General features: G+C 38.3%; 1 protein-coding gene across 2 annotated transcripts in view; it reads right to left on the reverse strand.

The window, feature by feature from the left end:
- Window positions 1–21,991, reverse strand: part of LOC307160766 (protein arginine N-methyltransferase 8-B) — a 32,812-nt gene extending 10,821 nt beyond the window's left edge. The window contains exons 1-4 of one of the 2 annotated variants that reach the window (XM_079874971.1): window positions 21,933–21,991; window positions 21,367–21,788; window positions 8,719–8,958; window positions 7,493–7,648 (exon numbers count right to left, since the gene is read on the reverse strand). In XM_079874971.1, the coding sequence (XP_079731097.1) occupies window positions 7,493–7,648; window positions 8,719–8,958; window positions 21,367–21,435 (465 nt within the window). In that variant the 5' untranslated portion in view covers window positions 21,436–21,788; window positions 21,933–21,991. Of the gene's footprint in view, window positions 1–7,492; window positions 7,649–8,718; window positions 8,959–21,366; window positions 21,789–21,932 lie in introns of those variants that run through there. The other variant, XM_079874970.1, reaches the window with a different exon arrangement.
- Window positions 21,992–23,666: the final 1,675 nt, after the last annotated feature.

Here is a 23,666-nt window from a genome sequence, read left to right on the forward strand (position 1 = left end):
TTTGATGTCCATGATCAAGATGAGAGGAAAATGCCTGGGCCTGAGCTGCAGTAAACAGAGATGAAGGGCAAAACTTTGCAAACATGACAAGTTCAAATATTATATATATATATATATTAATATTATGAAGTATCTTGTTAAGCATTAATGGACTTCCTGGTTTAATGCATGTTGTCAAAGAAAAAAAAAAATGTTCACAGAAAAGCTCTTATAATGGAAGCATATAGGTTTTTCCATCAGGGTAAATGTTATAAAGTTTCATTAGCTAATAAACCCATGGCATGACATGTGAGGACACAAGAAAAGGACTGTTTTGCAAACTGAGGGAAATCAAAATAATTTCAGTGATAAATGACACCAAGTTATAGGTGCATGTTACATAACATGTATGCTATAGGGCTGCATGCACGATATATAAAAATGATCAAAATAAAGCAAATGTGCATATCGCAATGGTTTGTGATTAATTAATGATTTAATACTGCAAAAAGTAATTTATAGTTAAAGTTTTGGGTTAATGCAGTTAGCATAGCTACTGGCACGCAGATATTAGATTTATTAAGAAAGTTTGGGAGGAACACGTTCAAATGATATATATATATATATATATATATATATATATATCCCATCAATGATGCGAGAGTGACTCACTCCAGTGACTCACCCCCTCCCCCCAAATCACTCTCCACAATTTTTTTGGGGGGTTGTCAGTATCGTTTCATTGCTGCTGTCCCACGTTGGTTTGCAACTTTTTTGGGGAAGTACTCTGGTTTCGGGCCAAAATACTGAACTCAGAGCCTTCTCCTCGGACAGCACGCCAAATACGCATACTCTTTTACTCTATATGATTATTTGTAAGTGTGAACTATGAACTATGAGATCCATGTGTGAACTATGTCTATGCTCTTTAGGTGTCTTGTAAGGGGATTATTTGTAAGTGTGAACTCGTGAATTGGGATATGTCTCTGTGTGTGTGCATGATAGCATGCGCGTGCTCTGACGCAAGACAATCAACAAGCCGCGATGCTCTCGTTGCAAACTAATCTGAGAAGATGAGACAGCCCGAGGCACTCGCAGCTGCTGCTGCCAACGATTTAGTGACAAAATGAAAAGCACCTCAAAGATATGGCAGTATTTTGGTTTTAAAAGAGGTGAACACATGCAGACTGAAGTTATTTGTAAAACATGTAAATCTCGAGTGGCAATGCGAAAGGGAAACTCTACAAATCTTTGCAGTCACCTCAAGACGAAGCACAACAATTTGTATCAGCTATGCTTGGCAGAAAAATCTTCAAGCACAGGTGAATCAACCCTCGTTCCCGAACCTAACACTCCATCGCATCAAACATTGAAAGATTAACACCGTATCCTGCAAGCTCCTGGCATCATAGAGAAATAACATGCTATCTGGCAAAGGATATGATTCCAATCGCCATAGTCGGGAAACCAGGTTATGTGCACTTGATGAATACCAAAGACAAATGGTATAACATTCCCTCTCGCTCTTATTTTTCCCAAACTGCTATCCCCCAAATGTACGAGCATACTCACGACCGTATCGAGTTGGAACTGAGAGATGTCGAACATCTTGCATGTACGACAGACCACTGGTCCAGTAGGACAACAGTGTTTAATGGTTCATTTTATTGACCAAGACTTTAAAATGAGAAGTCTGTGCTTACAGATAGAATATTTTCCCAGTGATCACAGTGGAGCAAAACAGCTCTGGGACTGCGAGAGGCTTTGTCTGGTTGGAATTTGAGTGAGGCATATCTAGTGAGTTTTATCATGGACAACGCAACCAATATAATTAAAGCTATTGGAACATTTCTCCCATAGCTGGAAAAAGAAAGAAGCACTGAAGAAAGCACAGAGCGAACTTAACCTGCCAGAATACAGTCTGATCACAGAGTGCCCAACACGATGTGGCATTTAGCAGCAAATGATGGAAAAGATACTGGAACAGCAGAGAGCATTGTCACAAATTCTCTCTGAAAATCTGAGCACACGACATCTGGTTGAGGCCCTTGAGGTCAGTAAACAAGGAATTGAAGCCACTTTACAGTTTACTGATGCTCTGTCTGCGGAGGACTACATGAACATTTCTTATCTACAGCCAGTTCTTCATTTACTGAAGACAAAAACAGAGAACACAGTGCTGACATTCTTAACTAAAACCCAAAGAGCTGGCCTACATGGAGGCAAAATATGAGGATCACCAACCCGATCTCATGGCAATTCGTTCGTATTTTACGAGGTGGCTAATTTGTATGAATTCAATTCATACAACCTCACTCGTACGAATTTTGGTCAATCGCACATATTTTACGAGTTGCCCAATTCGTATGAATTCGTACGAATGACCTGACCCTGCCCCTAAATTCGTACAAATTCGTACAACCTCACTCATACTACCACCTCGACAATTAGCACCATACAATTAGCCACCTCGTACGCACTCGTACGAATTGGTCGTGAGATAGCGTTGGGATCACACAACCCAAACTCTGCTGAACATTGCCCCTTTTCTTGACCCAAGGTTAAAAAAAGACTACATTTGTGAGGAAAAACTGCCACAAATGAGTTCAAGGACAATATTAGAAATGAAGGCAATTCAGAAGTTAAGAATATTTTAAATGGCAAGAATGATTTGAGCTCTTGAGTGCCTCCATGCTTATTATTGTACTTTCTTTTCTGGGAGGCACAGCCTGCTGTTGACGTCCCATCATCAGCATGTGCTGAATCAGGGAATCAGCCAAGCCAAAGTGCCATAGCCACAAGTGCAAAGAGGATGAAGTCTTTAAAAAGCCTTTTACAGACCTCAGTCACATCTACATCTCCGTCTGAATCCTCTGACCAATCATTGAAGCAGAATTTGACAGCTACATTCTGATGCCCAAACTCCACACCGTGTCTTTGTGTGTCTGCCACCAGCACACCCTCTAAAAGACTTTTCAGCACATCAGACAATGTAGTTACATGTCAACACACAACACGCTGGGTTTCTTATGGAAAAAAATTGGTAACAATTTTAGTATGAATGCTGAAACGTGACTAAGCAAGCAGGCCATGTGAGGAAGACAATAAGAGAGGAAAAGAAGTAACTCCACTCTGTTTCAAGTGAGATCGAAGAGTAGGGGTGTAACCAAGTTTGCCCATCCGTCTCTGTCCATCATCATGGCCTCCTAATCATCCCCATATATTGGCTTCAACACACTGTCCCCTCTCCACCAATATTTGGTGGGCGTTCTGGTGCAATATGGCTGCCGTCGCATTATAATATAGTACTTGATGTTGATATTTTCACGTTGATATACAGGTAACTATACCAAGTTCAGCAAAGTGTTGGTGGTATTTAAATAGTCTTTTCTTTTTTGTTTGTTTGTTTGTTTATTTACATTGTTAAAAATCTGATTTTTTTTTTTATGCAACAGTAAAACGTGGCTGTTCACTTTCAGAAGTTGTAGTGATGTTTTCTTTTCCCTGAAATAATGTGAAACAGATACAGTATGCTGGTCATATATTTTAATTTTTTTTAAATATATTTTAATTGATTTTAGAAAAGTATAGCATTATTATATCGAATATCGCATTATTTATCAAGTTATCGCATATCGCATTTTTCTTCAATATCATGCAGCCCTACTATACACCATGTGAAAGCAAATAAATATCTAGTTTTAAACCTCATAAACATCATTACAAAGTGTAGTATTAGCATTTACATTTATGCATTTGGCAGACGCTTTTATTCAAAGTAGGTTATAATGTATTTCATGCTATGCAATTTATCAGTTCATGCATTCCCTGAGAATCGAAACACTGATTTTGGTGTTGCTATAGCGACATGCACTATTAAAAAAAAATATATATATACTATATTTAATATTAATCACATGATCAGCAGATGATAGGTGCAAAACAATAAACTACTCAACTTAAAATCTATATTGTTGTTGTTATGTCCCATCAGCTCAAATTTGAGTCTTGGTGACTTGATAGACTAAAGAATTGAAAAGGATTCGTTTTTGTACTACTCTGATGAGATCCTCCAACGTCCGTCTTGTCGTTTTTTGTAATCATATCAATCCATATCATTGGTGGTCTTCCTCTGCACCTTGCACCCTCAGATTGTGATATCCTTTTCCAGTGATTTTTCCCTTCGAACCATGTGGCCAAAGTATGACAAACACAGTTTCATAATTCGTGCTTCGAGTGGCATTTCCGGTTTGATTTCCTCTATGATTGACTTGTTAGTCCATTTCACTGTAGGTGACAACCGAGAAAATGAGGGTCTGAAATATTTAATCTAGAGGCTGCATATGTGTGTGTGTGTGTGTGTTTAAGATTTTCATGTGTGTGTGAAGTTTAAGATTTATATAAAAGTTATTTTTTTAGGGTTTGATGAGGCACTAATTGTCCATACACAGTTTGTTCTAAAGTATTAAAATTTAGTGTGTAACTCATTCTGCTTCATTTAAGCTGTGGTTATGTATGATTTTTGCCTGGCAGACATTAAATGGGCAAAAAAAATCATATAAACTTACAATGAAGCAGGGACAAGAACAATATATTCATCTTATTTTTCAACGAACCTGAAGAATCAAGGCATTTGAATTTGTATGACTTTTGATTAATTAAGAATCAAGAAGAATAACAAATTGCAGTTAACGGTAAAACCATTTGTGCTATGAAAGTGTGTGTTTATGATTATGATAACACATTTAAATAATATGATTTGGCTACTAAATGACTAATAATGGCCACAGCTGCTCTTACTAGTAGTGTGGCAGCCAATTTTGCACAGGAAAGCAAAATGTAAAAAATCTAGTTTATATTCTGCACTGTGCAAGTGTTTTTCGTTTGCGATGAGCACTGTAACATAGACACTGAGGAGAGTTTGCGCTCTCTGGCATTTGATGAATATGATGAAGCCATTCAGAGAATTGTTCATTATCACAGTGCAACTGGATAAGAGCAGCGAGGTGCAAATCACATCAGCTCAATTACAGCAGAGACCGCGACTCAGACAGACACCAACACATGGCTAGGCTTCCCGAGGTAGTTTCGTTCTCTTCTGAAAACTGAGAAAAGCTCTTGAACATTCTGTCCCAAGAGGATGGCAGGACACATAAAATCGAGTTTTTTTCTCTCCGTTCATACTCTAACTTGGCTTAACAAGCTCTGGCTTTAGTTCTCAAAGAGAAAGTGCAAAACAACCACCACATGGTCAATGTGGCCCTTCTGACCTTTACTGATTTCTTTGGTGTGCCTTTTCCTCAGATTTATCCGAAGAGCCAATTACCACATCCTCACAATGTAGTGTGTTAGAGCCTGATACATCAGCACGGCCAATAAAGGCTGCCCGCTAAAAACCTTCACTAACCACTGGGGAGGAATGCATTAAGGGGGAGAGGTCTGAATGGATAGGTCAGGAAGTGAGGAAGCGAAATGGAATGAAATCGGGGAATTGCAAGAAAGAAAAACAGAAGGGGTCCCTTATAAAAAAGTACTATGGTGGTGTCATGGTATAGTGATGCTATCACATGGTAGTTCAAATCACAGATACCAGTCCTGCAGAGAGGGATTTTGAACCATTCCTCTTCCAGATCAGTGGCCAGGTCTGATGCTGGTGGAGGAAAACGGTTTCTGACTTGCTCCTCCAAAATTCCCCAAAGTGGCTCTAAAATATTTAGATCTGGTGACTGCGCAGGCCGTGAGCGATGTTCAACTTAACTTTCATGTTCATCAAACTATTCTGTCACAAGTCTTGCTGAGTGTATTGGTATGCTACAATGCTGAATTTGGCATCACAACATAATGTTCATTATGAAAAAATTTATATATTTAAAATGACATTTAACAATGTTACTAAATTATTTTTAAAGCCTAATTAAATCTGTAACTAAACTATACTAATTTTTACTGTAAAGCTGCTTTGAAGCAAGTACATGAAGTATGGTGTAAATATTGCTATATAGTAGAGGTGGGCATAGATTAATTTTTTTAATCTAGATTAATCTAGATTAATTTTGAAATTAATCTAGATTAATCTAGATTAAAATGGCTCATTTGAATTCTGACGAAGGCATTCAGAATATGTGTGCTACCCAAATAATGACTATAAAAGTAAGTCTTTGAGAACGGGTTTCTCAAGCCAGGTGGCGCATTAGACCAGGGGCTCATCTCCTGTTTCCAAAATGCATCACAAACTGCTTGAGAAAGCTGTTCTACTCATAGACTTTAAAAGGTTACTACTGTACTGTTACCGTCCGTAGGCAACATTAGGTAGGCCTATGTTATTATCAACTACTATATGCTATCAATTAGGGATGGGCGATATGGCCTAAAATCCATATTGTGATATACATTGCAGCCTCTTGCGATAACGATATATATTATAATAAAACCATTTCAGAACAGGTTACACAGACCCTGCTAAACAACTGCTAAATGTTTTTTTTTTTTTTAAAGGGTGTATGTAGTTTTGAGAACATATACTGTGCAAAACTGTAAGTATACAACATAATTTTGCAGATAAATAAAATGTAAGTACACTAGCTGCAGAGACTTAAGTAGGTCTAATGTTTATTATGGCTTGGAGCTTATGAAACCCCAAATTTAAAATTAGAATATTGTCTAACTGATGTCTTTTCAGTTAAAAAGAAACACAACAACGATTCTTAAAATCGGGCGCAGACAGAGATTATGTGCTACACCACTCACTAAGATATATTGGGAATAATACGCGCGCGCTGGTATTCAGTGATATCATGTTTCGTTTTGAATTTGAGGTGGTAGAACGGATTAGTCGTGTGTTAACTTACCGAACTGTGACCCCACACACTCTGTCTATAGTTTGCTGCTGCTCGTCGGACGGCTTAAATCCGAACCAAGTCCAAATAATGGATGTTGCACGGATCTTTTTCACCAGCTTTCACTTTCAGCCGTGTTTACTTAAGATGACGACGAATATGATGCGTTGCAGCCGGGTGTACCTCGCGGCCGCGGGTAGATTGCGTCATCATAGCTTGTGTAGTATAGAGTAGTTCCCAACCCAACTTTGAGAATAGATTAACGGCGATATTTTTTTATCGCGCGATAAGAGTCTCGCGTTAACGCAGCACTACTATATAGATAAAATATTGGCTGATATATAATAAATATTGAATGATAAATTAGTGATAAGGTGTATATACACATATATTTGTGGTAAAATGCAATAATTTTTAACAAACAATTCATTTGTTTGTCATGGCCTTTAAACAATTTTTTTCAGTTTTGAACTTATATTTATGATCCTTATTAGGAAATAAGTTGGTGGTAATATATGATCATATCTCTCTAAAAAAAAAGAGGATTATTTGCTTACACCTTCAAAAGCTCTTGGTGCGACTGCAACACATGATGCTATTTTGGGCTCTGTGGATCATTCCAGCAGGGTAGGAGGCTACAGGATCATGTGGTTTTAGGCATAAGGAGGGCTTCTTACCCCATACACGTGCTTGGCTCCGGCCTTGGCAGCAAACATGGAGAGGATGCCAGTACCACTCCCCACGTCCAGCACGATCTTGTCCTTGAAGATGTGTTTGTTATGGTACATGGAGTTCCTGTATGTCATCGTCCTCACTTCATCCTTTAGCATTTCCTGTACATTCATGCATGCACAAAAAACTTTTTACTACTTTGTAACATGATTGTGCTTCAAATTCTGGTGAGCTGACTACCTAGACAACGTTTGAAAACGTTTCTTTAACAGAAAAGTACCATAGTATAATCATGGTTGTTTGGGCACGGTACCATGGTTTATTGTTCCATTGTGTACCATTTAAATACAATGATATATTGATATGGTAATCACTGGACATGGAAATATCTTTTGATTTGATGCATCATTACACCTTGTAACGGCCTTTTTTAGAAAGGGTATGGGCCCATGAATGCTGAAAAAAGCATAAATATATATATATATATAGCAATTAAAAGGCCTTTAACTATGCTTCTAAAAATGTGGCACATGTGTCTTTTTGCTGTGAAATCTTTACTGATTTTTAGTAAACGTAAGAATAACTTTTATGTTGTTAGTAATAGTAATCAATAAAAATTAAATACAGTAATCTGCCAATAGATAGGTGAAGATTTTGGGAATTGTAGGTGCGTTTGAAAATGCCTACGAAAACAAAGCATCATGGTATTGTCTTGGTTTTTTGGACATGATTTTTTGAAGTACTTTGGAGTACCATAAAACTATGGTATATTAATACATAATCATTCACTACCACGGTTATTATTCAGCATTATTGTAAAAACATAAAATAAGACGTGGATCTCTGACAACCTGTGAGAGCGTAAAAAACTTGCTGTCTCCATTACAGCATGTCTCCTCAGATCTATGCAGCTTTTTTTGGTGTACGCCTCTGTCACATTTAGATGAGAGAAGGGAAAAAAAGATCTGACCTATATACTAAAAATGAGTCTGAACAAAATTAGTCTTGCAGGTCTCGCCTGAACCTCCCGTTCTCTGCACTCTCTCATCCTATAATTCAATGACACCCTCTCTCCTGCTCCATTTCTCTTCATACTCTGCATTATATATAACTCCCAGCATAAATCAACATGACTGATGCTGATTACCATGAGTACTTATATCCTACAGTACATCATATGTCTCAGCATCTATGTAAAATGCAAGCATCAACTGCTCTGAGGTGCTCATACCTCATGAATACCGAAGTGGGCATACGAGTCAAAATAGTAATCCCTGGAGGTCATCTCATCGGGGTTGAGGAACTTGGCCATCTTTCCTCTGCCGGGGCAGCTGGGTAAGCTGGCTGAGTGAGGGGTGTGAGGCGCGAGGGACGGGTGTGTGGGCCGCTGGACATGATGGACTGATGACACTGGTTTGGGCAGAGGAGAAGGCTGGACCGACTGGGATGGGGCGGCACTCAGGGGCTGTTGCTAAAACGGGGAGAACAAGAGAAATTCTCATCATGGTAATGTGAAAAAATGATGGTATTCAGTGGCACCAAAAAGTATTTTGACTCTTACACCATCCTTAAAAATGTTTGAATGTTGAACAAAATATCAAACTAGGAAATATGGACACATAATGCAAAAAAATAATTAAATGATAAAACAATTGATATACTGTTAAAAATTAAGACAAAAGTATTTGGACTCCTCCTGGTTATCAAATATCTGCTGGGACATCTGTGTGAACTTGACGGAACTGTAAAAAGGTCTAATGTAATTTATTTGCATATGCCATTTGGTTTGACACGTTTCAATTGCAATAACATTTGTTCACATAAGTGTCGAAATACTTCTTGGAGTGACTGTATAATTTAAATGTAAGGTATTTATAGATTATTTGTTATATTATGTTTTTTTTTATTTTTTTTTTATAATTTTATAATGTTTTAATAAATGTATTTTTATTTGAATTATAATTATAATATTAACATGAATTATAATTGATGTGCTTAATTAAAATAAAGTCACAATGCAAAAACAAATCATAATGGTCCTAAATCAGGATCTTTAACATTTTGTTTTTTGTTTTATTTTGTTTTTGTGTAAAAAAGGAAGGAAAAGTTGGCACACCACAGCTCCAAAAATATAAAAATATTTATTTCACGTTCTCACCATAGGTGACATTTCGAGCCCAGTGGCTCTTCATCAGACAATGAACATATACACTGATAAGCCCTTAAATACACCACAGAACTCCACCACAGAATGATCAAATTTATTTTGTGGTTGAGTACTCTCATTGAGCTTTTTAACCGTTAGATGCACGCACTTTGTATTGAATCTTTGTTTTTGTCAAATTCAGGCTTGACTTGATAATCCAAACAAAGATGCTTGATGCAGAATAATGATAAACTCACATTCAATAAACACCTGAAACAATACAGATAAACACAAAACTTCAACACAAGACAATGAACAGAAGATAACAGGGTTTAATCACAGAGGCTGATGAGGAACAGGTGAGACACTAATCAATAAAACAATTAATCACTATGACAACCAAGGAAACAGAAACTAAACAGGACAAGGGAAATAGGCAAAACGGAACAGAAAGAACTTAAGACTTAGGGTACGTTAAGACGACAACGATATGCTTGAAACGGTGAAGTTTTCCGCGTACAGACGACACCACTGTCAAAACTATCCCCATTCACACTGATCCGCTTAAATGACTAAAAACTCTGTATTCTGCTGCCAGGCCATTAGATGGCGATGAAACGTTAGACTGAACACGTAATATGCATGTGCATGACATCATCGTCTTTAGAAATTTGCGTTTGGACACCGTTTTCCAAAAACTTGCACTTTGGAACCCATTTTCAAAAACTTGCACTTTGAAACCCGTTTTCAAAAATGTGCTCTTCAGGCACCCAAAACGCCGTTGTTGTGTAAACAAACGGCCAAAACGCATAAAAAGTCTCTTGTACTTGTCTCTCACATTTCTGAGACCTGGCAGAGGTGTATTGTGCCTTAAGAGCAAAGGGAGTGCAGGACAATTAGATTGCCGTGGAAAGGACTTAAGACAAGTATTACATATGGTGAGCCTCTCTGGCTCTGATTAGATCTTCTACGTCCTGCAGAGAAGCTTGGCCCTTCCTCAACCTGGCAGAGAAAATGCTAATGAACCATCATCCCACATTACAGACAACAAACGGGTATAAACGGGCAATTTGAGCCACTGGAAGCTTTGACACATATATATAAAACACACATTTATATATATACAGTATATATATATATATATATATATATATATATATATATATATATATATATACATACATACATACAGTATTTATAAATGTATAAATTATATTATATATCATCTCTAATGTTATTGAAAATGAAGTTATAAAATATTAATATAATTAATGTCATATATATCTTATATCTATATATATCTATATCTATCTATCTATCTGATGCAAAAGCATCTAAGTCCGTCTAAAGTTTTTGTTTAATATTAACATTTTTATCAGGCTCCGTAGTACCGGTATTTCTGAATGGGCTGAGGCTGGAATTTTGTGAGTTTGAAGTGAAATTATTTGATGAGTGTATACTATGTGCGGAGAGCATTCACTCAATATTATTATCTCATTTTTGACAGAGGTGGCTTTTAGATGCTTTTGCATCAGAGGTCTTCATATATATATATATATATATATGTATGTGTGTGTGTGTGTGTGTGTATATTATTTGATATATATCCTAGATATAATGTTTTCTCATATATTTCTCATGTTTTGCAATTTTGTGATAGAGAAGATATGCAAATCGGTATGTGTGTGTGCAGCCTTTTAGCTCAGGGGATTTAAAATAATGAGTGTCAGCAGAGGGGAAGAGCAGCTGTATCAAGAGGCATGAAGGTGTTCGGATCTATTAGAAAGACGGGAGAGGGGAACACATGTCCTTGCCCCTCCAGTCAGCTAACAAATCTCATTTCACATTCTATTTTTAACCTCAACAAATGGCACATTTCGGCAACATTCCACCTTTCAACCATGCTCTTGAGAACTCTAATAGTTTTTTTTCGTGACATAACTGGATTGATGTTTGTAAGGGGAAAATAGGTGCTCTTGGGATCCTTTCACAAATAGAACTGCCATAGCTTTTCTCTGGTGTTAGTTTATGACAGGGAACAACCTAAGAGTTTAAGAGTTGTTTTGCATTGCATTTCTAAATCATTAATGTATTCAGAACAGCTCTTATGAATTTTGCAGATTCATGGGCAGCACTCTCTGCTTTGGCTGGGCATAATGTAAAAAGGCTGAAACTGCTAGAGTGCATTTCAGAGCTAAGTGGTGTATTCTCAAGGAAGAACCATAACTGTAAGCTTTATACTTGTGAAACCCACTGCTGACCTTGAAGAGCACAACAACATCTCTATTGAAAAGGCTGTAAAACCTCTCAAATTGTTACAGGCGAGGCTTCCTCTCCGTTTCCTCCGGATCACCAGAGGGAGCTCTCACCAGAATACTGACTATTGCTATTCGGACTACAATTCACATAGGCCCTCAGACCTGGGACTGATTGCGCATGCACCTGCAGTTCATAACACACACACTATTTAAGCACACCACACACACTTTTGCAATGTCTTGATTTACAAAGCTTGTCAATTCTGAGAGTTTCTTCTGTGGACTGTTATTCTGTGTTTGATCTTGGACTGTTTCCCGTTGTTTGATTCTCTGCTGCCCGCCTCGATTATTGCCTGTCTATTGGATTGTGATTGTCAGCTGCCTGCCCAGACCTCTTGCCTGTCCTTTTGAACTGTGTATTCGAGTTGGGCGGTATCCACATTTTGATACCATCAAACCTCCTCCCTATTTTACCGCGGTATATGGGATTACCGTGACTAATTAAAAATTATGAAGTAAGGCTCAGATGGCGTCACCAAACTGTTGGCTTGTGTTTAAAAAAAATAAAATAAAATAATTATAATAATAAACGAGGCTCAAACATCCATTTCATAACAGACAAGCTGTTCATTTGAGCAATTTCGTCAAAGAAACAACACACTAAAGCTTGTAAAGCATTGAAATATGCTACATATTAGGGATGGGAATTTCAAGCAAAAATAATATTCGAAGATCGCTGGGTATTATTTGATTATTATTCGAAAATCGCACCTCTCCTCCCCCACACACGCACACATACAGGCAAACACCAGAGCATGTGAGCAAAACGGAACGGTGTGACGCTTAAATATAACTTACAAAACTTAAACATATGTTTCATATTTATGTTTAAATAATATAATATTATTTTTTAAATTTAATCTATGTTGATTATATGAAAAGGGAACCGCATGAGATGAGTAAGATAGGATCAATATATCGGGAGACATTTGGAGTCAGACATGATTTTGACAACTTAATTAAGTTTTGTTTTGTAGAAAGCCTTTCTTTAAAGTGAATTTCGTTTTGTATAAATTGTATCTTAATTTTAATCAATGTTTCATCATCCAATTGCCTGGATTTAATAAGTAAGAAGCAAATATAGCAGACAATAGCCTATAATCAGGACACGGAGGCGCCGGCGCGTGAACTGGAGCTCGCCTCATAAATGAACCGAAACTCAGTGTAGGCCTATATAGAAAGCTTGAAATGTCTACTTTTAAACAAAACAATTCAAAACATAAAGAAATGGCTGCTTATGTAGGCTAATTCGTATGAAGTGTGCATTTCTCTCTATAGGCGCGTTCACTAAGTACTGTGAGAATGGTGAGTCAGCATCGCCAACTTTATCTTTGCAACAGACACTGACAGAAGACACTAGTTTATTAATAAACAATTAAATTGTCTCATGCATAATCATTACTTTTCCCAGTTCTTTGTGGCAAGCGTTATTCCTGCGCTTGAGATCCGGAATAGGCCATATATTATTTGTGGTTTACAGCACAGACAGTAAGCCTCAGTAACATGCATCATCTCCACAATGGAGTTTAGTTCTGTTTGTTTTTCAATAGTATTTTAAAGAAAACAGAGTTATAGCTTTGGCTATTTATTTATTTGGCTTTTAATACTGCAGAAGTCGTGCCAAACTGCAGTGTCGTGTTCTTCTTCGAGACCACTCGGAGCGCGACTTGCCATCTCCCCTCCCCCCCTCTCTCTCTTCCTCCTCCACACGGTCACGTGATGACAACCACACATAAGCATTTTTAGGCATTAAATAAAATTATATTTAATATTTAATCCTTGTCTCCTATATAAGTGCATTGAATTTTTTTTAATGACGGTACTGAAACTGATACCGTTGCTATTTTAAGACCCCGCGGTATACCATAATACCGTATTACCGCCCAAGCCTACTGTGTATGATTGGTACCTGCCTCGACCTAAGCCTGTCCCTGTTTACGATTCTGTATTACCTTCTCCATTGCCCCTGCTGTGTCTCAACCCTGTATTGTTTGACTCTGACCAAAATAAAGCTGCAGATGGATTCTCACTCCACTGACTCTGCGTTACAGAAGACTTCGCCAAACAGCGATCCAGCAGCTATCATGCAGTTGTCCTCCGAACTGTCAGCACAACCCCACCAGCTCGCGAGGCATCAGCATCAGCTCAATCGCCTAACCTCCCTGACTGAAGAAATCGTCCAAACACTACAAGGCCTACGCGTTACTCCTACAGAGGCCGCGGCGGCTCCGGCGCCGCCTTCTGCTGTCAGCATGCCCAATCCTCCCACCAGCATGAACCCACATCTAGCATTCCCCAAAAAATTTGACGGTGACCCAGCGAAATGCAAGGGATTCCTGTTACAATGCTCTCTGTTTGTAAACCAGCAACCTAGCTTGTATCCTACGGATTCGAGCAGGATATCTTTCGTCTGTTCGTTGCTAACCGGAAGGGCTTTAGACTGGGCCACCGCGGTGTGGAGAGATGACGGAACAGCTTTCCCTTCCTTCAATATATTTCTTCAGCGCTTCAGAGAAGTATTTGAACATCCGGCTGGAGGTAAGAGTGCTTGTGATCATGTCATGTCTTCTGATATGTCAGGGGAGGGGAACGACAGCGGAATATGCCTTGTTATTTCATACTCTCGCAGCACAAACTAACTGGGTGGAGGATTCTCTAAAACTGAATATGTGACCCTGAGACCAAAAAGCCTGAGACACTGCATTAATTATCGCGGCTTTAATGACATCACCATTAAATTTCGATACCCCCTGCCATTGGTCCCTACTGCACTCGAACAACTCCGTCAAGCTAAATACTTCACTAAACTCGATTTGCGCAGTGCATACAACCTGATCCGTATCAGAGAAGATGATGAGTGGAAAACTGCTTTCTCAACCTCCTCTGGGCACTACGAATATTTGGTTATGCCATTCGGCCTGGCAAACAGTCCTTCTGTGATCCAGTCGTTCATCAATGAGGTCTTCCACGACATGCTCGACAGATGGGTAAGTGTATATATGATGATATCTTGATCTGCTCCAATATCTGCTAACTGCCATGACCAAACGCTCCACTTTGTGCCTCCTCTGGTCACATGATGCTCAACAGGCATTCAAGGATCTAAAGACTCGCTTCACCTCTGCGCCCATTCTCCATCATCCTGACCCAGATCTTCCCTTTATCGTGGAGGTGGATGCTTCTCTCTCAGCGCCATGGGTCCCCAGCAAAAATGTTTCCTTGCGCCTTCATCTCTAGAAAACTATCCTCTGCAAAGAGAAATTATGATGTCGGCAACCGTGAGCTCTTGGCCATGAAAGCTACCCAAGAAGAATGGCACCACTGGTAAGAGGGGGCTCAGCATCAATTTACAGAAATCACTGACCACAATAACCTAGAATATCTACGTTCAGCAAAACGACTAAATTCTCGTTAAGCAAGATGGGCCATGTTTTTCACTCATTTCAATTTCATTGTCACCTACAGATCTGGTTCCAAGAATACCAAAGCCGATGCGCTATCACGAAAACTTGAAGACCCAGTTCATCATAAAACTGACGAGAACATCATTCCAGAAGCACTGCTCATTGCACTAGTTCAGTGGGACATCATGACAGAAATTAACCAATCCAACACCCAGAATCCTCCACCATCAGACTGCCCACACGATCTCACCTTTGTGCCCGAACATCTGAGGGAAAGACTCCTTCATCAGGTCCACTCAACTCCCAGGTCAGGGCACCCTGGAATCACAGCAACTCACCATCTCCTCACTAACCGGTTTTGGTGGCCCACAATGTCTACAGACACCACAACCTTTTTAAAGAACTGCACCACATTTATTACCTCTAATGTATTACCCTCGACAATTACCCGTCGGTCTACTTCAACCCATGCCTATTCCTCAACGTCCCTGGTCCCATATCGCCACTGATTTCGTCACCAACCTCCCCAACTCCCAGGGCAACACCACCATCCTGACAGTTATTGACCGTTTCTCCAAAGCATGTCGTCTCATTCCTCTGCCTAAACTCCTCACTGCTTTCGAAACAGCCGAGGTATTATGTAATTACATCTTCCACTTCTATGGACTACCTAAAGACATTGTGTCAGACAGAGGTCCGCAATTTACCTCCAGGGTATGGTCGGCTTTCTTCCAACAGCTCAATGTAAACATCAGTCTCACCTCTGGTTACCATCCGCAGTCCAACGGTCAAACGAAATGATTAAATCAAGAACTCACACGTTTTCTCAGATCCTATTGCCAACATAACCAATCTGATTGGAGTAAATACTTAATGTGGGCGGAATATGCACAGAACTCGCTTCAGAAACCCACCACTGGTTTGACTCCCTTCAAATGCGTGTTAGGCTACCAACCACCCTTTTTTTCCTGGTCCATCGAATCATCCGACCTACCATCTGTCGCTGAATGGCTTCAGCGCAGTGAAGAGATCTGGAACCGAGCACACACCCATCTACTACACGCAGTGCACAGATAAGAACAGCAGGCCAATCATCACCGCCGTCCAGGTCCAGAGTATACTCCAGGGCAGTGGGTTTGGCTATCCACAAAGGACCTCAGACGTCCATGCTGAAAACTAGGTATGTGGGCCCTTTCAAAATTCTTAGACAGATTACTTCTTTTCGCTTAGATTTACCTGTTAACTATCGTATTTCTCCCACATTTCATGTTTCGCTTCTAAAACCCGCTGCTGGTCCGAGAGGAGAGTCGGAGAATGGAGCCGGAGTTAAGACCCCTCCGCCCAATCTGGTCGAAGGCGAGGAGACGTGCCAAGTTCGTGAGTTACTCGACTCCAGACGCCGTATTCTACAGTATCTGGTGGACTGGGAGTGGTATGTTAAAGGTGAGGCTTCCTCTCCATTTCCTCCGGATCACCAGAGGGAGCTCTCACCAGAATATTGACTGTTGCTATTCTGACTACAATTCCCATAGGCCCTCAGACCTGGGACTGATTGCGCACGCACCTGCAGTTCATCACACACACACTATTTAAGCACACCACACACACACCACCATTGCGAAGTCTTGATTTGCTCAGATTGTCAATTCTGAGCGTTTCTACTGTGGACTGTTTTTCTGTGTTTGATCTTGGACTGTTTCCTGTTGTTTGATTGTCTGCTGCCTGCCTCAACCTAAGCCTGTCCCTGTTTACGATTCTGTATTTCCTTCTCCATTGCCCCTGCTGTGTCTCGACCCTGTATTGTTTGACTCTGACCAAAATAAAGCTGCAGATGGATTCTCACTCAGCTGACTCTGCGTTACACAAATGACTGCATTCAAGTTCATAGCCATTCAAGAACATTCAGATGCAGATGTTGGCAATTACTTAAAAGGATACACTTTAAAAAAAAAAAATATTCCAAAAAAGTGTTTCTGCAGCAATGCCATAGTGGAACCATTTTGGGTTTCCCAAAGAACCTTTCAGCGAAGTTCTTAAAATAACCATTTTTTAAGAATATTTCAATAATCTGAAGAACCTATTTCACTATAAAGAACCTTTTGTGCAATGAAAAGATTCCATGGATGTTAAAAGTTCTTTATGGAACCATATAAGCCAATTAAGAACCAATATTTTTAAGAGTGTAGTTCACCCAAAAATGAAAATTCTGTCTTTTTCTCAATCTCATGTCATTGATTCCAAGTATTAATATTTTTTCTTTTGTGGAAAATTGTCTGTGTTTTTCTTTTCTTTTTTTGACTGTTCAGTAAAAGTTAATGAGGTCCAATGTTGTTTTGAACCCATTTGGCTTTCATTGTGAACAAAAACATTCTTCAAAATATCTTCTTTTGTGTTCTGTAGTATAAAAAAAGTCATACAGGTTTGGAATGACATGAAGGAGAGAAAATGATGACAGAATTATAATTTCTTTAGTAAATTTTTCTTTTAAAAGTCTAGTTACCTTACACTAAACACACCACTTCTATCTACTCTCTGTGGAACCATATTTGACTAACAGCCCTAGTGCAGAGCAGTCTTCAGTGTCTGCTATTTTGGGAGAGGTTTCAGAGGTCAGGCAGCATCTATCAGATGGTTTTAAAGATCCCTTGACATTATACGGTGGCCTACTGCTGCGCTGAACTTTGCGAGGAACTTTTAACAACAGCTTCGCCCCCTTTCTTCATCCTTTAAAGAACATGGATTAGATTTCATGCTTCCATGACTATGTCAATACATTCCAGCTGGCTAATCCCTCATTGAGGATTGCATTAAGTTCAAGGCCACTAATGAAACTGGAATTCATCAAAGCGTTTTGCTCAATGGCAGCTCTGGATTGCAACCTCAGTATTGTAACGTGTAGATGAGCATGCATGTATCTGATTCTGATTAGTGTCAAAGTAACAAAGTAATCAGGTGAAAATCAACAAGGAAACTACACATTAACATAAACAAGACTGAACAAAAAACTGGGAGGAACTAAGGGCTTAAATACACAGAGTGAGGTAATCAACTGGAACAGAAACAGGTGCGTGATAAATCAGAAAAAGTGGAAACTAATAACGACCAGGAACACAGGCAAAACGGGAACAGGGAAAATGAAACCAAAACCTGATGACTCAGATTTTTAGCTTTCTGCCCTACTGCAAACGGACTTCTTTGACATTCACTGCCCTCCACTAAAACTCTGGCTAAATGCTGTAATGGAACACTCAAGTAGAAGTGTTCACAGGAGTGGGCCCAGGGCCAGTATCGATTTTAAGATGTCTTCCTTTATAACAACACAAAGCTATTCCAAAGCTTTGATACAATAGTTTCCAAGCTTGCAAAATCTCAGTATTTCAGTAACAATAAGGTTTAGAGTCAATAAAACAAGTGCAATTGAATAAATGCTATCTATGTTGTTTTCACCAAAGTCAATTCATCTTAAATAAGGGCATCAATACGTTTGCAACACAAGGCTACATTCAGGCAAGGTTCAACTAATGAAAGGCAATTTTAACCAAAAGTTACGTCAGGTTAGTGCAAGTTGTCACATTTCAGGGCAAAATGTCATGTACAGTATGTTGTAATGTTATACAGTAAATTAAGTCTGCAATTATTTTAATATGGGCAATATGAAAGATGTTTTTTACTTAGGATTTTTACATTATTTAATATTTTCACAGTATTTAACATAAAAAAATAAAAAAGAATTTTAAATCTGTGTATAATTAAAGGTTTAGTTTAGTTCACCAACCCTCAAGTTGTTCCAAACCTGTATGAGTTTCCTTCTTCTGCTGAACACAAAATAAGATATTTTGAAAAATATTGGTAAGCAGTAGTGGTGGAAAGAGTACTGAAAAAACATACTCAAGTAAAAGTACCATTCCATTCCAAAAAAATGTAGTGTGAGTAGAGTAAAAAGTTATTGTCCAAAAAAACTACTTGAGTAAGAAAAAGTAGCTTATTTAAAAGTACTCATGAGTACTCGTGAGTAAAAAAAAAAAAACATTTAAAATTAGGTGTAAGGCCACTGAGCCTGAGCATGTGATTGTTGCACATAAAATATCAATGTTCATAACTGTGCAAAGAATTCAAAAACTTTTAGAAACTCACACGATAGTTCAGCATCACACACCATGAGATGGGTTAAATACAGAGAATAAAAAATACGCAATTTCTCTCAAAACCGGTACCAGTTTTTGAGGTTTGATAAAGAAATGAGAATCACTAATATAATCAGTTTACCTCACCTAATGCACTAAAAAAGGCTAAGATAGTGAGCTAACACTAATTACACTGAATTCCATTAAATATGTTATAATTTAAACGTAAATGCACATTGTTCTAGAAGGGTGGCATCATCCCTTTCATTTTACACAGCTACATTTACTCAAATTGCAATGCTGATAATATAAGGAAAATTGTGCATTAAATAGGGAAGTATAACCGGGTAAACTTTTACAAAAGAAACACACACACACACACACACACACACACACAAACAAATGCATCTCTCTCTCTTTGTAGTCTTAGCGAAGTTGTTTTATCAGCAGCATCCACAACAACAACAAAAATGTTGAACTTGAAAAATGTTTTTGCGCAAGTGCACTTGCTAAATGCGAATTGTACGAAATTGATCAATCAGAAAACGTTGTTTATTAACAGGCTGTAGTCACCCAGCAAACAAGGGACGTCCCCCGGACTTTTCGAACGTCCCCTTAGGTCCGCATTTGGTCCGCTTTGTAACGTTCGCTGACGGACATTCCGATGACGTTCGCATTTGGAACTAGGCTACTTAATTACAGTAACGTGAGTATTTGTAATTCGTTACTTCACACCCCTGGTAACCAAACAGCTGATGGTCACCAATGAGTATGGAAAAAATACTATGGAAGTCAATGGTGCCCATCAACTGTTTACCGTCAACATTCAGTTCAAAATATCTTCTTTTGTGTTCAGCAGAAGAAAGAAACTCATACACGTTTGGAACAACTTGAGGGTGAGTAAATGATAGCATGTTTATTTTTGGGGTTAACTATCCCAAAGTTATTTCCAATTATCCTGCGCTCCTCGACGCAGGTGCAGCACCAAGGACAGCGACCAGACTCTAGCAGAGCACAAGGAGCTTTGCTCAAGACACTAATTACGAATCAATCACTAATTAGTCATTAGCTTACGCTTTATAAAAGTGTCTCACAGACAGTAGCCTACGCTTAGCTATTACAGGAGCAATCCCTCTGGAGCAGACTTGTGGATAAGTGTCTTTCTCAATGGATCAACCATTGCAGAATTTGCACAACGGTACAACATGTAGTTTACCTGCCCAGATCTTTAACCATTTGTTCACCCCAAAGCAGCATTTGATGACGCAACCGTTCTCGGACAGACCTAGTCTATTGCAACCGACTTTCTTTGCAAACCATAAACGTCCTCTCCTAATATCGCACGTGGCTGTGTTTGCAAACTCGTGTAGGCATAACTGTTATATGTTTCAAAAGCGTTTTCAAATAATGTATCAATAACGTACCAGTATATAGGCTACATCTCGCTACTCACTACTCATCACCAGGCGCAAAATAAACGCTTTCGAATGCTGAGGTAACCATTGCAACAGTGCGCCGCTGGAACGCCTCTCCTTAGGAAACAACACAAATACAGTCAATATTTACATTAGCCTATTAATGGTTTACATTCCCTTTAAAAAAAAATAGTTTATTGTTTTCCATAAAATATAGTACATTTGAGATGACCTGTGAACTGTGTGCAAGTGATAGCAAAAGACAATTTGTGTTGCGCGAGAGAACCATTGAGCCGCGAAATAGAAGTTCGTTTACACACGTTTGTAGTCATTATAATTCGCACACTGGTATAAAAACTCAAAACCTCGAACCCAATGTTGCTTTTAAATGTACGTTTTGATCTACTGGGGCTTCATAACTGAAATCAATAACAATCGTTATTTGATCTGTTAATCCACGTACGTCGCTTACCTCAGTGCTCTCCGTATCCGCCATTTTTCTCCTAAGGAGCAAACAGCGGGAGGAGTGTTTAATTCCCATAAGAGCCAACGGGATCTGCTCCGGATCGTGCGATAAATGAATGATAAAAACCTCTTCAAAGTCTTTCCCGCAGCCGTTTGCTTAATAACCTCAAACAAATCACAGAATAAATTCGAATCACGTTCCAGAAGATAAACGAGCCCTAAAACTTGTTGAAAGCCCTCCTAAATCCATGGTATAAAAGTTACCTACAGCAGTGGTTCCCAAAGGAGCGCATAGCGAATTCTCCATATCGTGGGAAAAATATTATGTAGCCTACTTATTAAGAGGCTCCACATCCTTCCATGGCTTGAGGAATATGAGATCAGCTGGGCAGTAAAAGTGTTAATCATTCACGTCTCCATCCTTTGGATCTTGAATAAAGTCCCCAAGTAACCCTTTAAATATGTTATGAGGAAAATCGCTCTCTTTATTATAATAGGCTGTTTCAGTGAGGCAAGAAAAATGCTTTCTGCTGCTCTGAAATCGTTCGTCGATCACTGAAGAGATTCTCTCACGTATAAAAGTGACTCAAAGACGTTGCTCCACGCTCCAAATCGGATCTTCGAAGATTTTCAGAAAACAGCCAACGTTTAAAGTTCCTCTTATGAGATGCTGAAGGATCTTATACGACGAATAAGTTGAATTCCTTTAAATGGAGCAGCGGGAGCCAATTAGGTCTGTTTTCACCTCGCCTCCATCCTCTGACCGGCTGAATCAAATGTGATTCAGGAGCTGAGCAGGTCCCAGTGCTGCTGTAATACTGAAGCCCCCCACACACGGTAAACTTCAATTAGTAGACTAATAATGTACTAAAATTAGCGTTCTGCTTCGTTTTCTCTTGGACTGAAAGGTTTATTTATTTATGAATGCATGTATACTGGTCAAAAGTAAAAAAAAAAGAAGAAGACTATTTTTAATGTTTTTGAAAGAAATCTCTTTTATTTGATCTAAAATACAGAAAAAAACAGTAATATTGCGAAATATTATTTCAATTTAAAATAATGGTTTTTTATTTGAATATACTTTAAAATATAATTTATTTCTGTGATGCAATGCTGAATTTTCATCAGCCATTACTCCATTCTTCAGAAATCATTAGGATATGCTGATTTATTATCAATGTTGGAAACAGTTTCTCTGCTAATAATTTTTATAACCTGTGGATTCTTTGATAAAAAAAAAAGAAAAAAAAGAACAGAATTTATTTCAAATAGAAATCTTTTGTAATAATATACACACTATACCGTTCAAAAAAGTTTGGGATCTGTAATTGTTTTCTTTCTTTTTTTGAAAGAAATTAATAGGCTACTTTTATTTAGCAAGGATGTGTTACATTATTAAAAAGTGATGATAAAGACTTTTTGAATAAATGCTGTTCTTTTTAACTTTTTATTCATCGATAAATCCTGAAAAAAGTATCACAGGTTCCAAAAAAAAAAAAAAAAAAAATTAAGCAGCATAACTGTTTCCAACACTAATAATAACTGAGAATCAAATCAGCATAGAATAATTTCTGAAGGATAACATAAGACTGGAGTAATGGCTGAAGAAAATTCAGCTTTGCATCACAGAAATAAATTATATATTAAACCATTATTTTCAATTGTAATGATATTTCACAATATTAAAGTTATTTTTTTCTTCATTTTTGATCAAATAAATGCAGGTTTGATGGGCATAAGAGGCTTCATTCAAAAACATTAAAAATAGTAATGTTTCCAAACTTTTGAGCTGTACTTTTGAGCTGTAACCTTTATACATAAAGAAAAGATTAGCACTTTCAAGACATATCATTAAAATGTTTACAATCGCATAAGTTGAAAATCTTCTAGAAACAGCTGTTTTTATTACTTTATTATTTATTTTACATATATTACCCCAAGATTATTATTAAAATAAAATGTGATATGCACCCCCTCATAATAAATTTTGCCCCTTTATCAACTCAATGCTTTAGTGTCCTCATATATATATCATCTCTCTTGTTCCTTATAGTAAAACCATAGCATTTCATCTGAGACACTGGGCTCATCTTTGAATCTGGTTGCCAATGATGTTTAATCCTGGTTCAAAGAACTAATGACAGCAGGGTTGGATGTAACATCCGCTCTCTCTTTGTACTTCGCTGAAGAGCTGTTTTCTGTGATGTTCTATGAATTACCTTTCCTGGCACTATCAGATCACTCTCATCTTACAAAGCGCAGCAATTCAAGATATGACCCAAAATGCAACAGGAAGGAAGGAATGAT

This window comes from Squalius cephalus (assembly GCF_949319135.1).
Source record: "Squalius cephalus genome assembly, chromosome: 6".
Lineage (NCBI taxonomy): Eukaryota > Metazoa > Chordata > Actinopteri > Cypriniformes > Leuciscidae > Squalius > Squalius cephalus.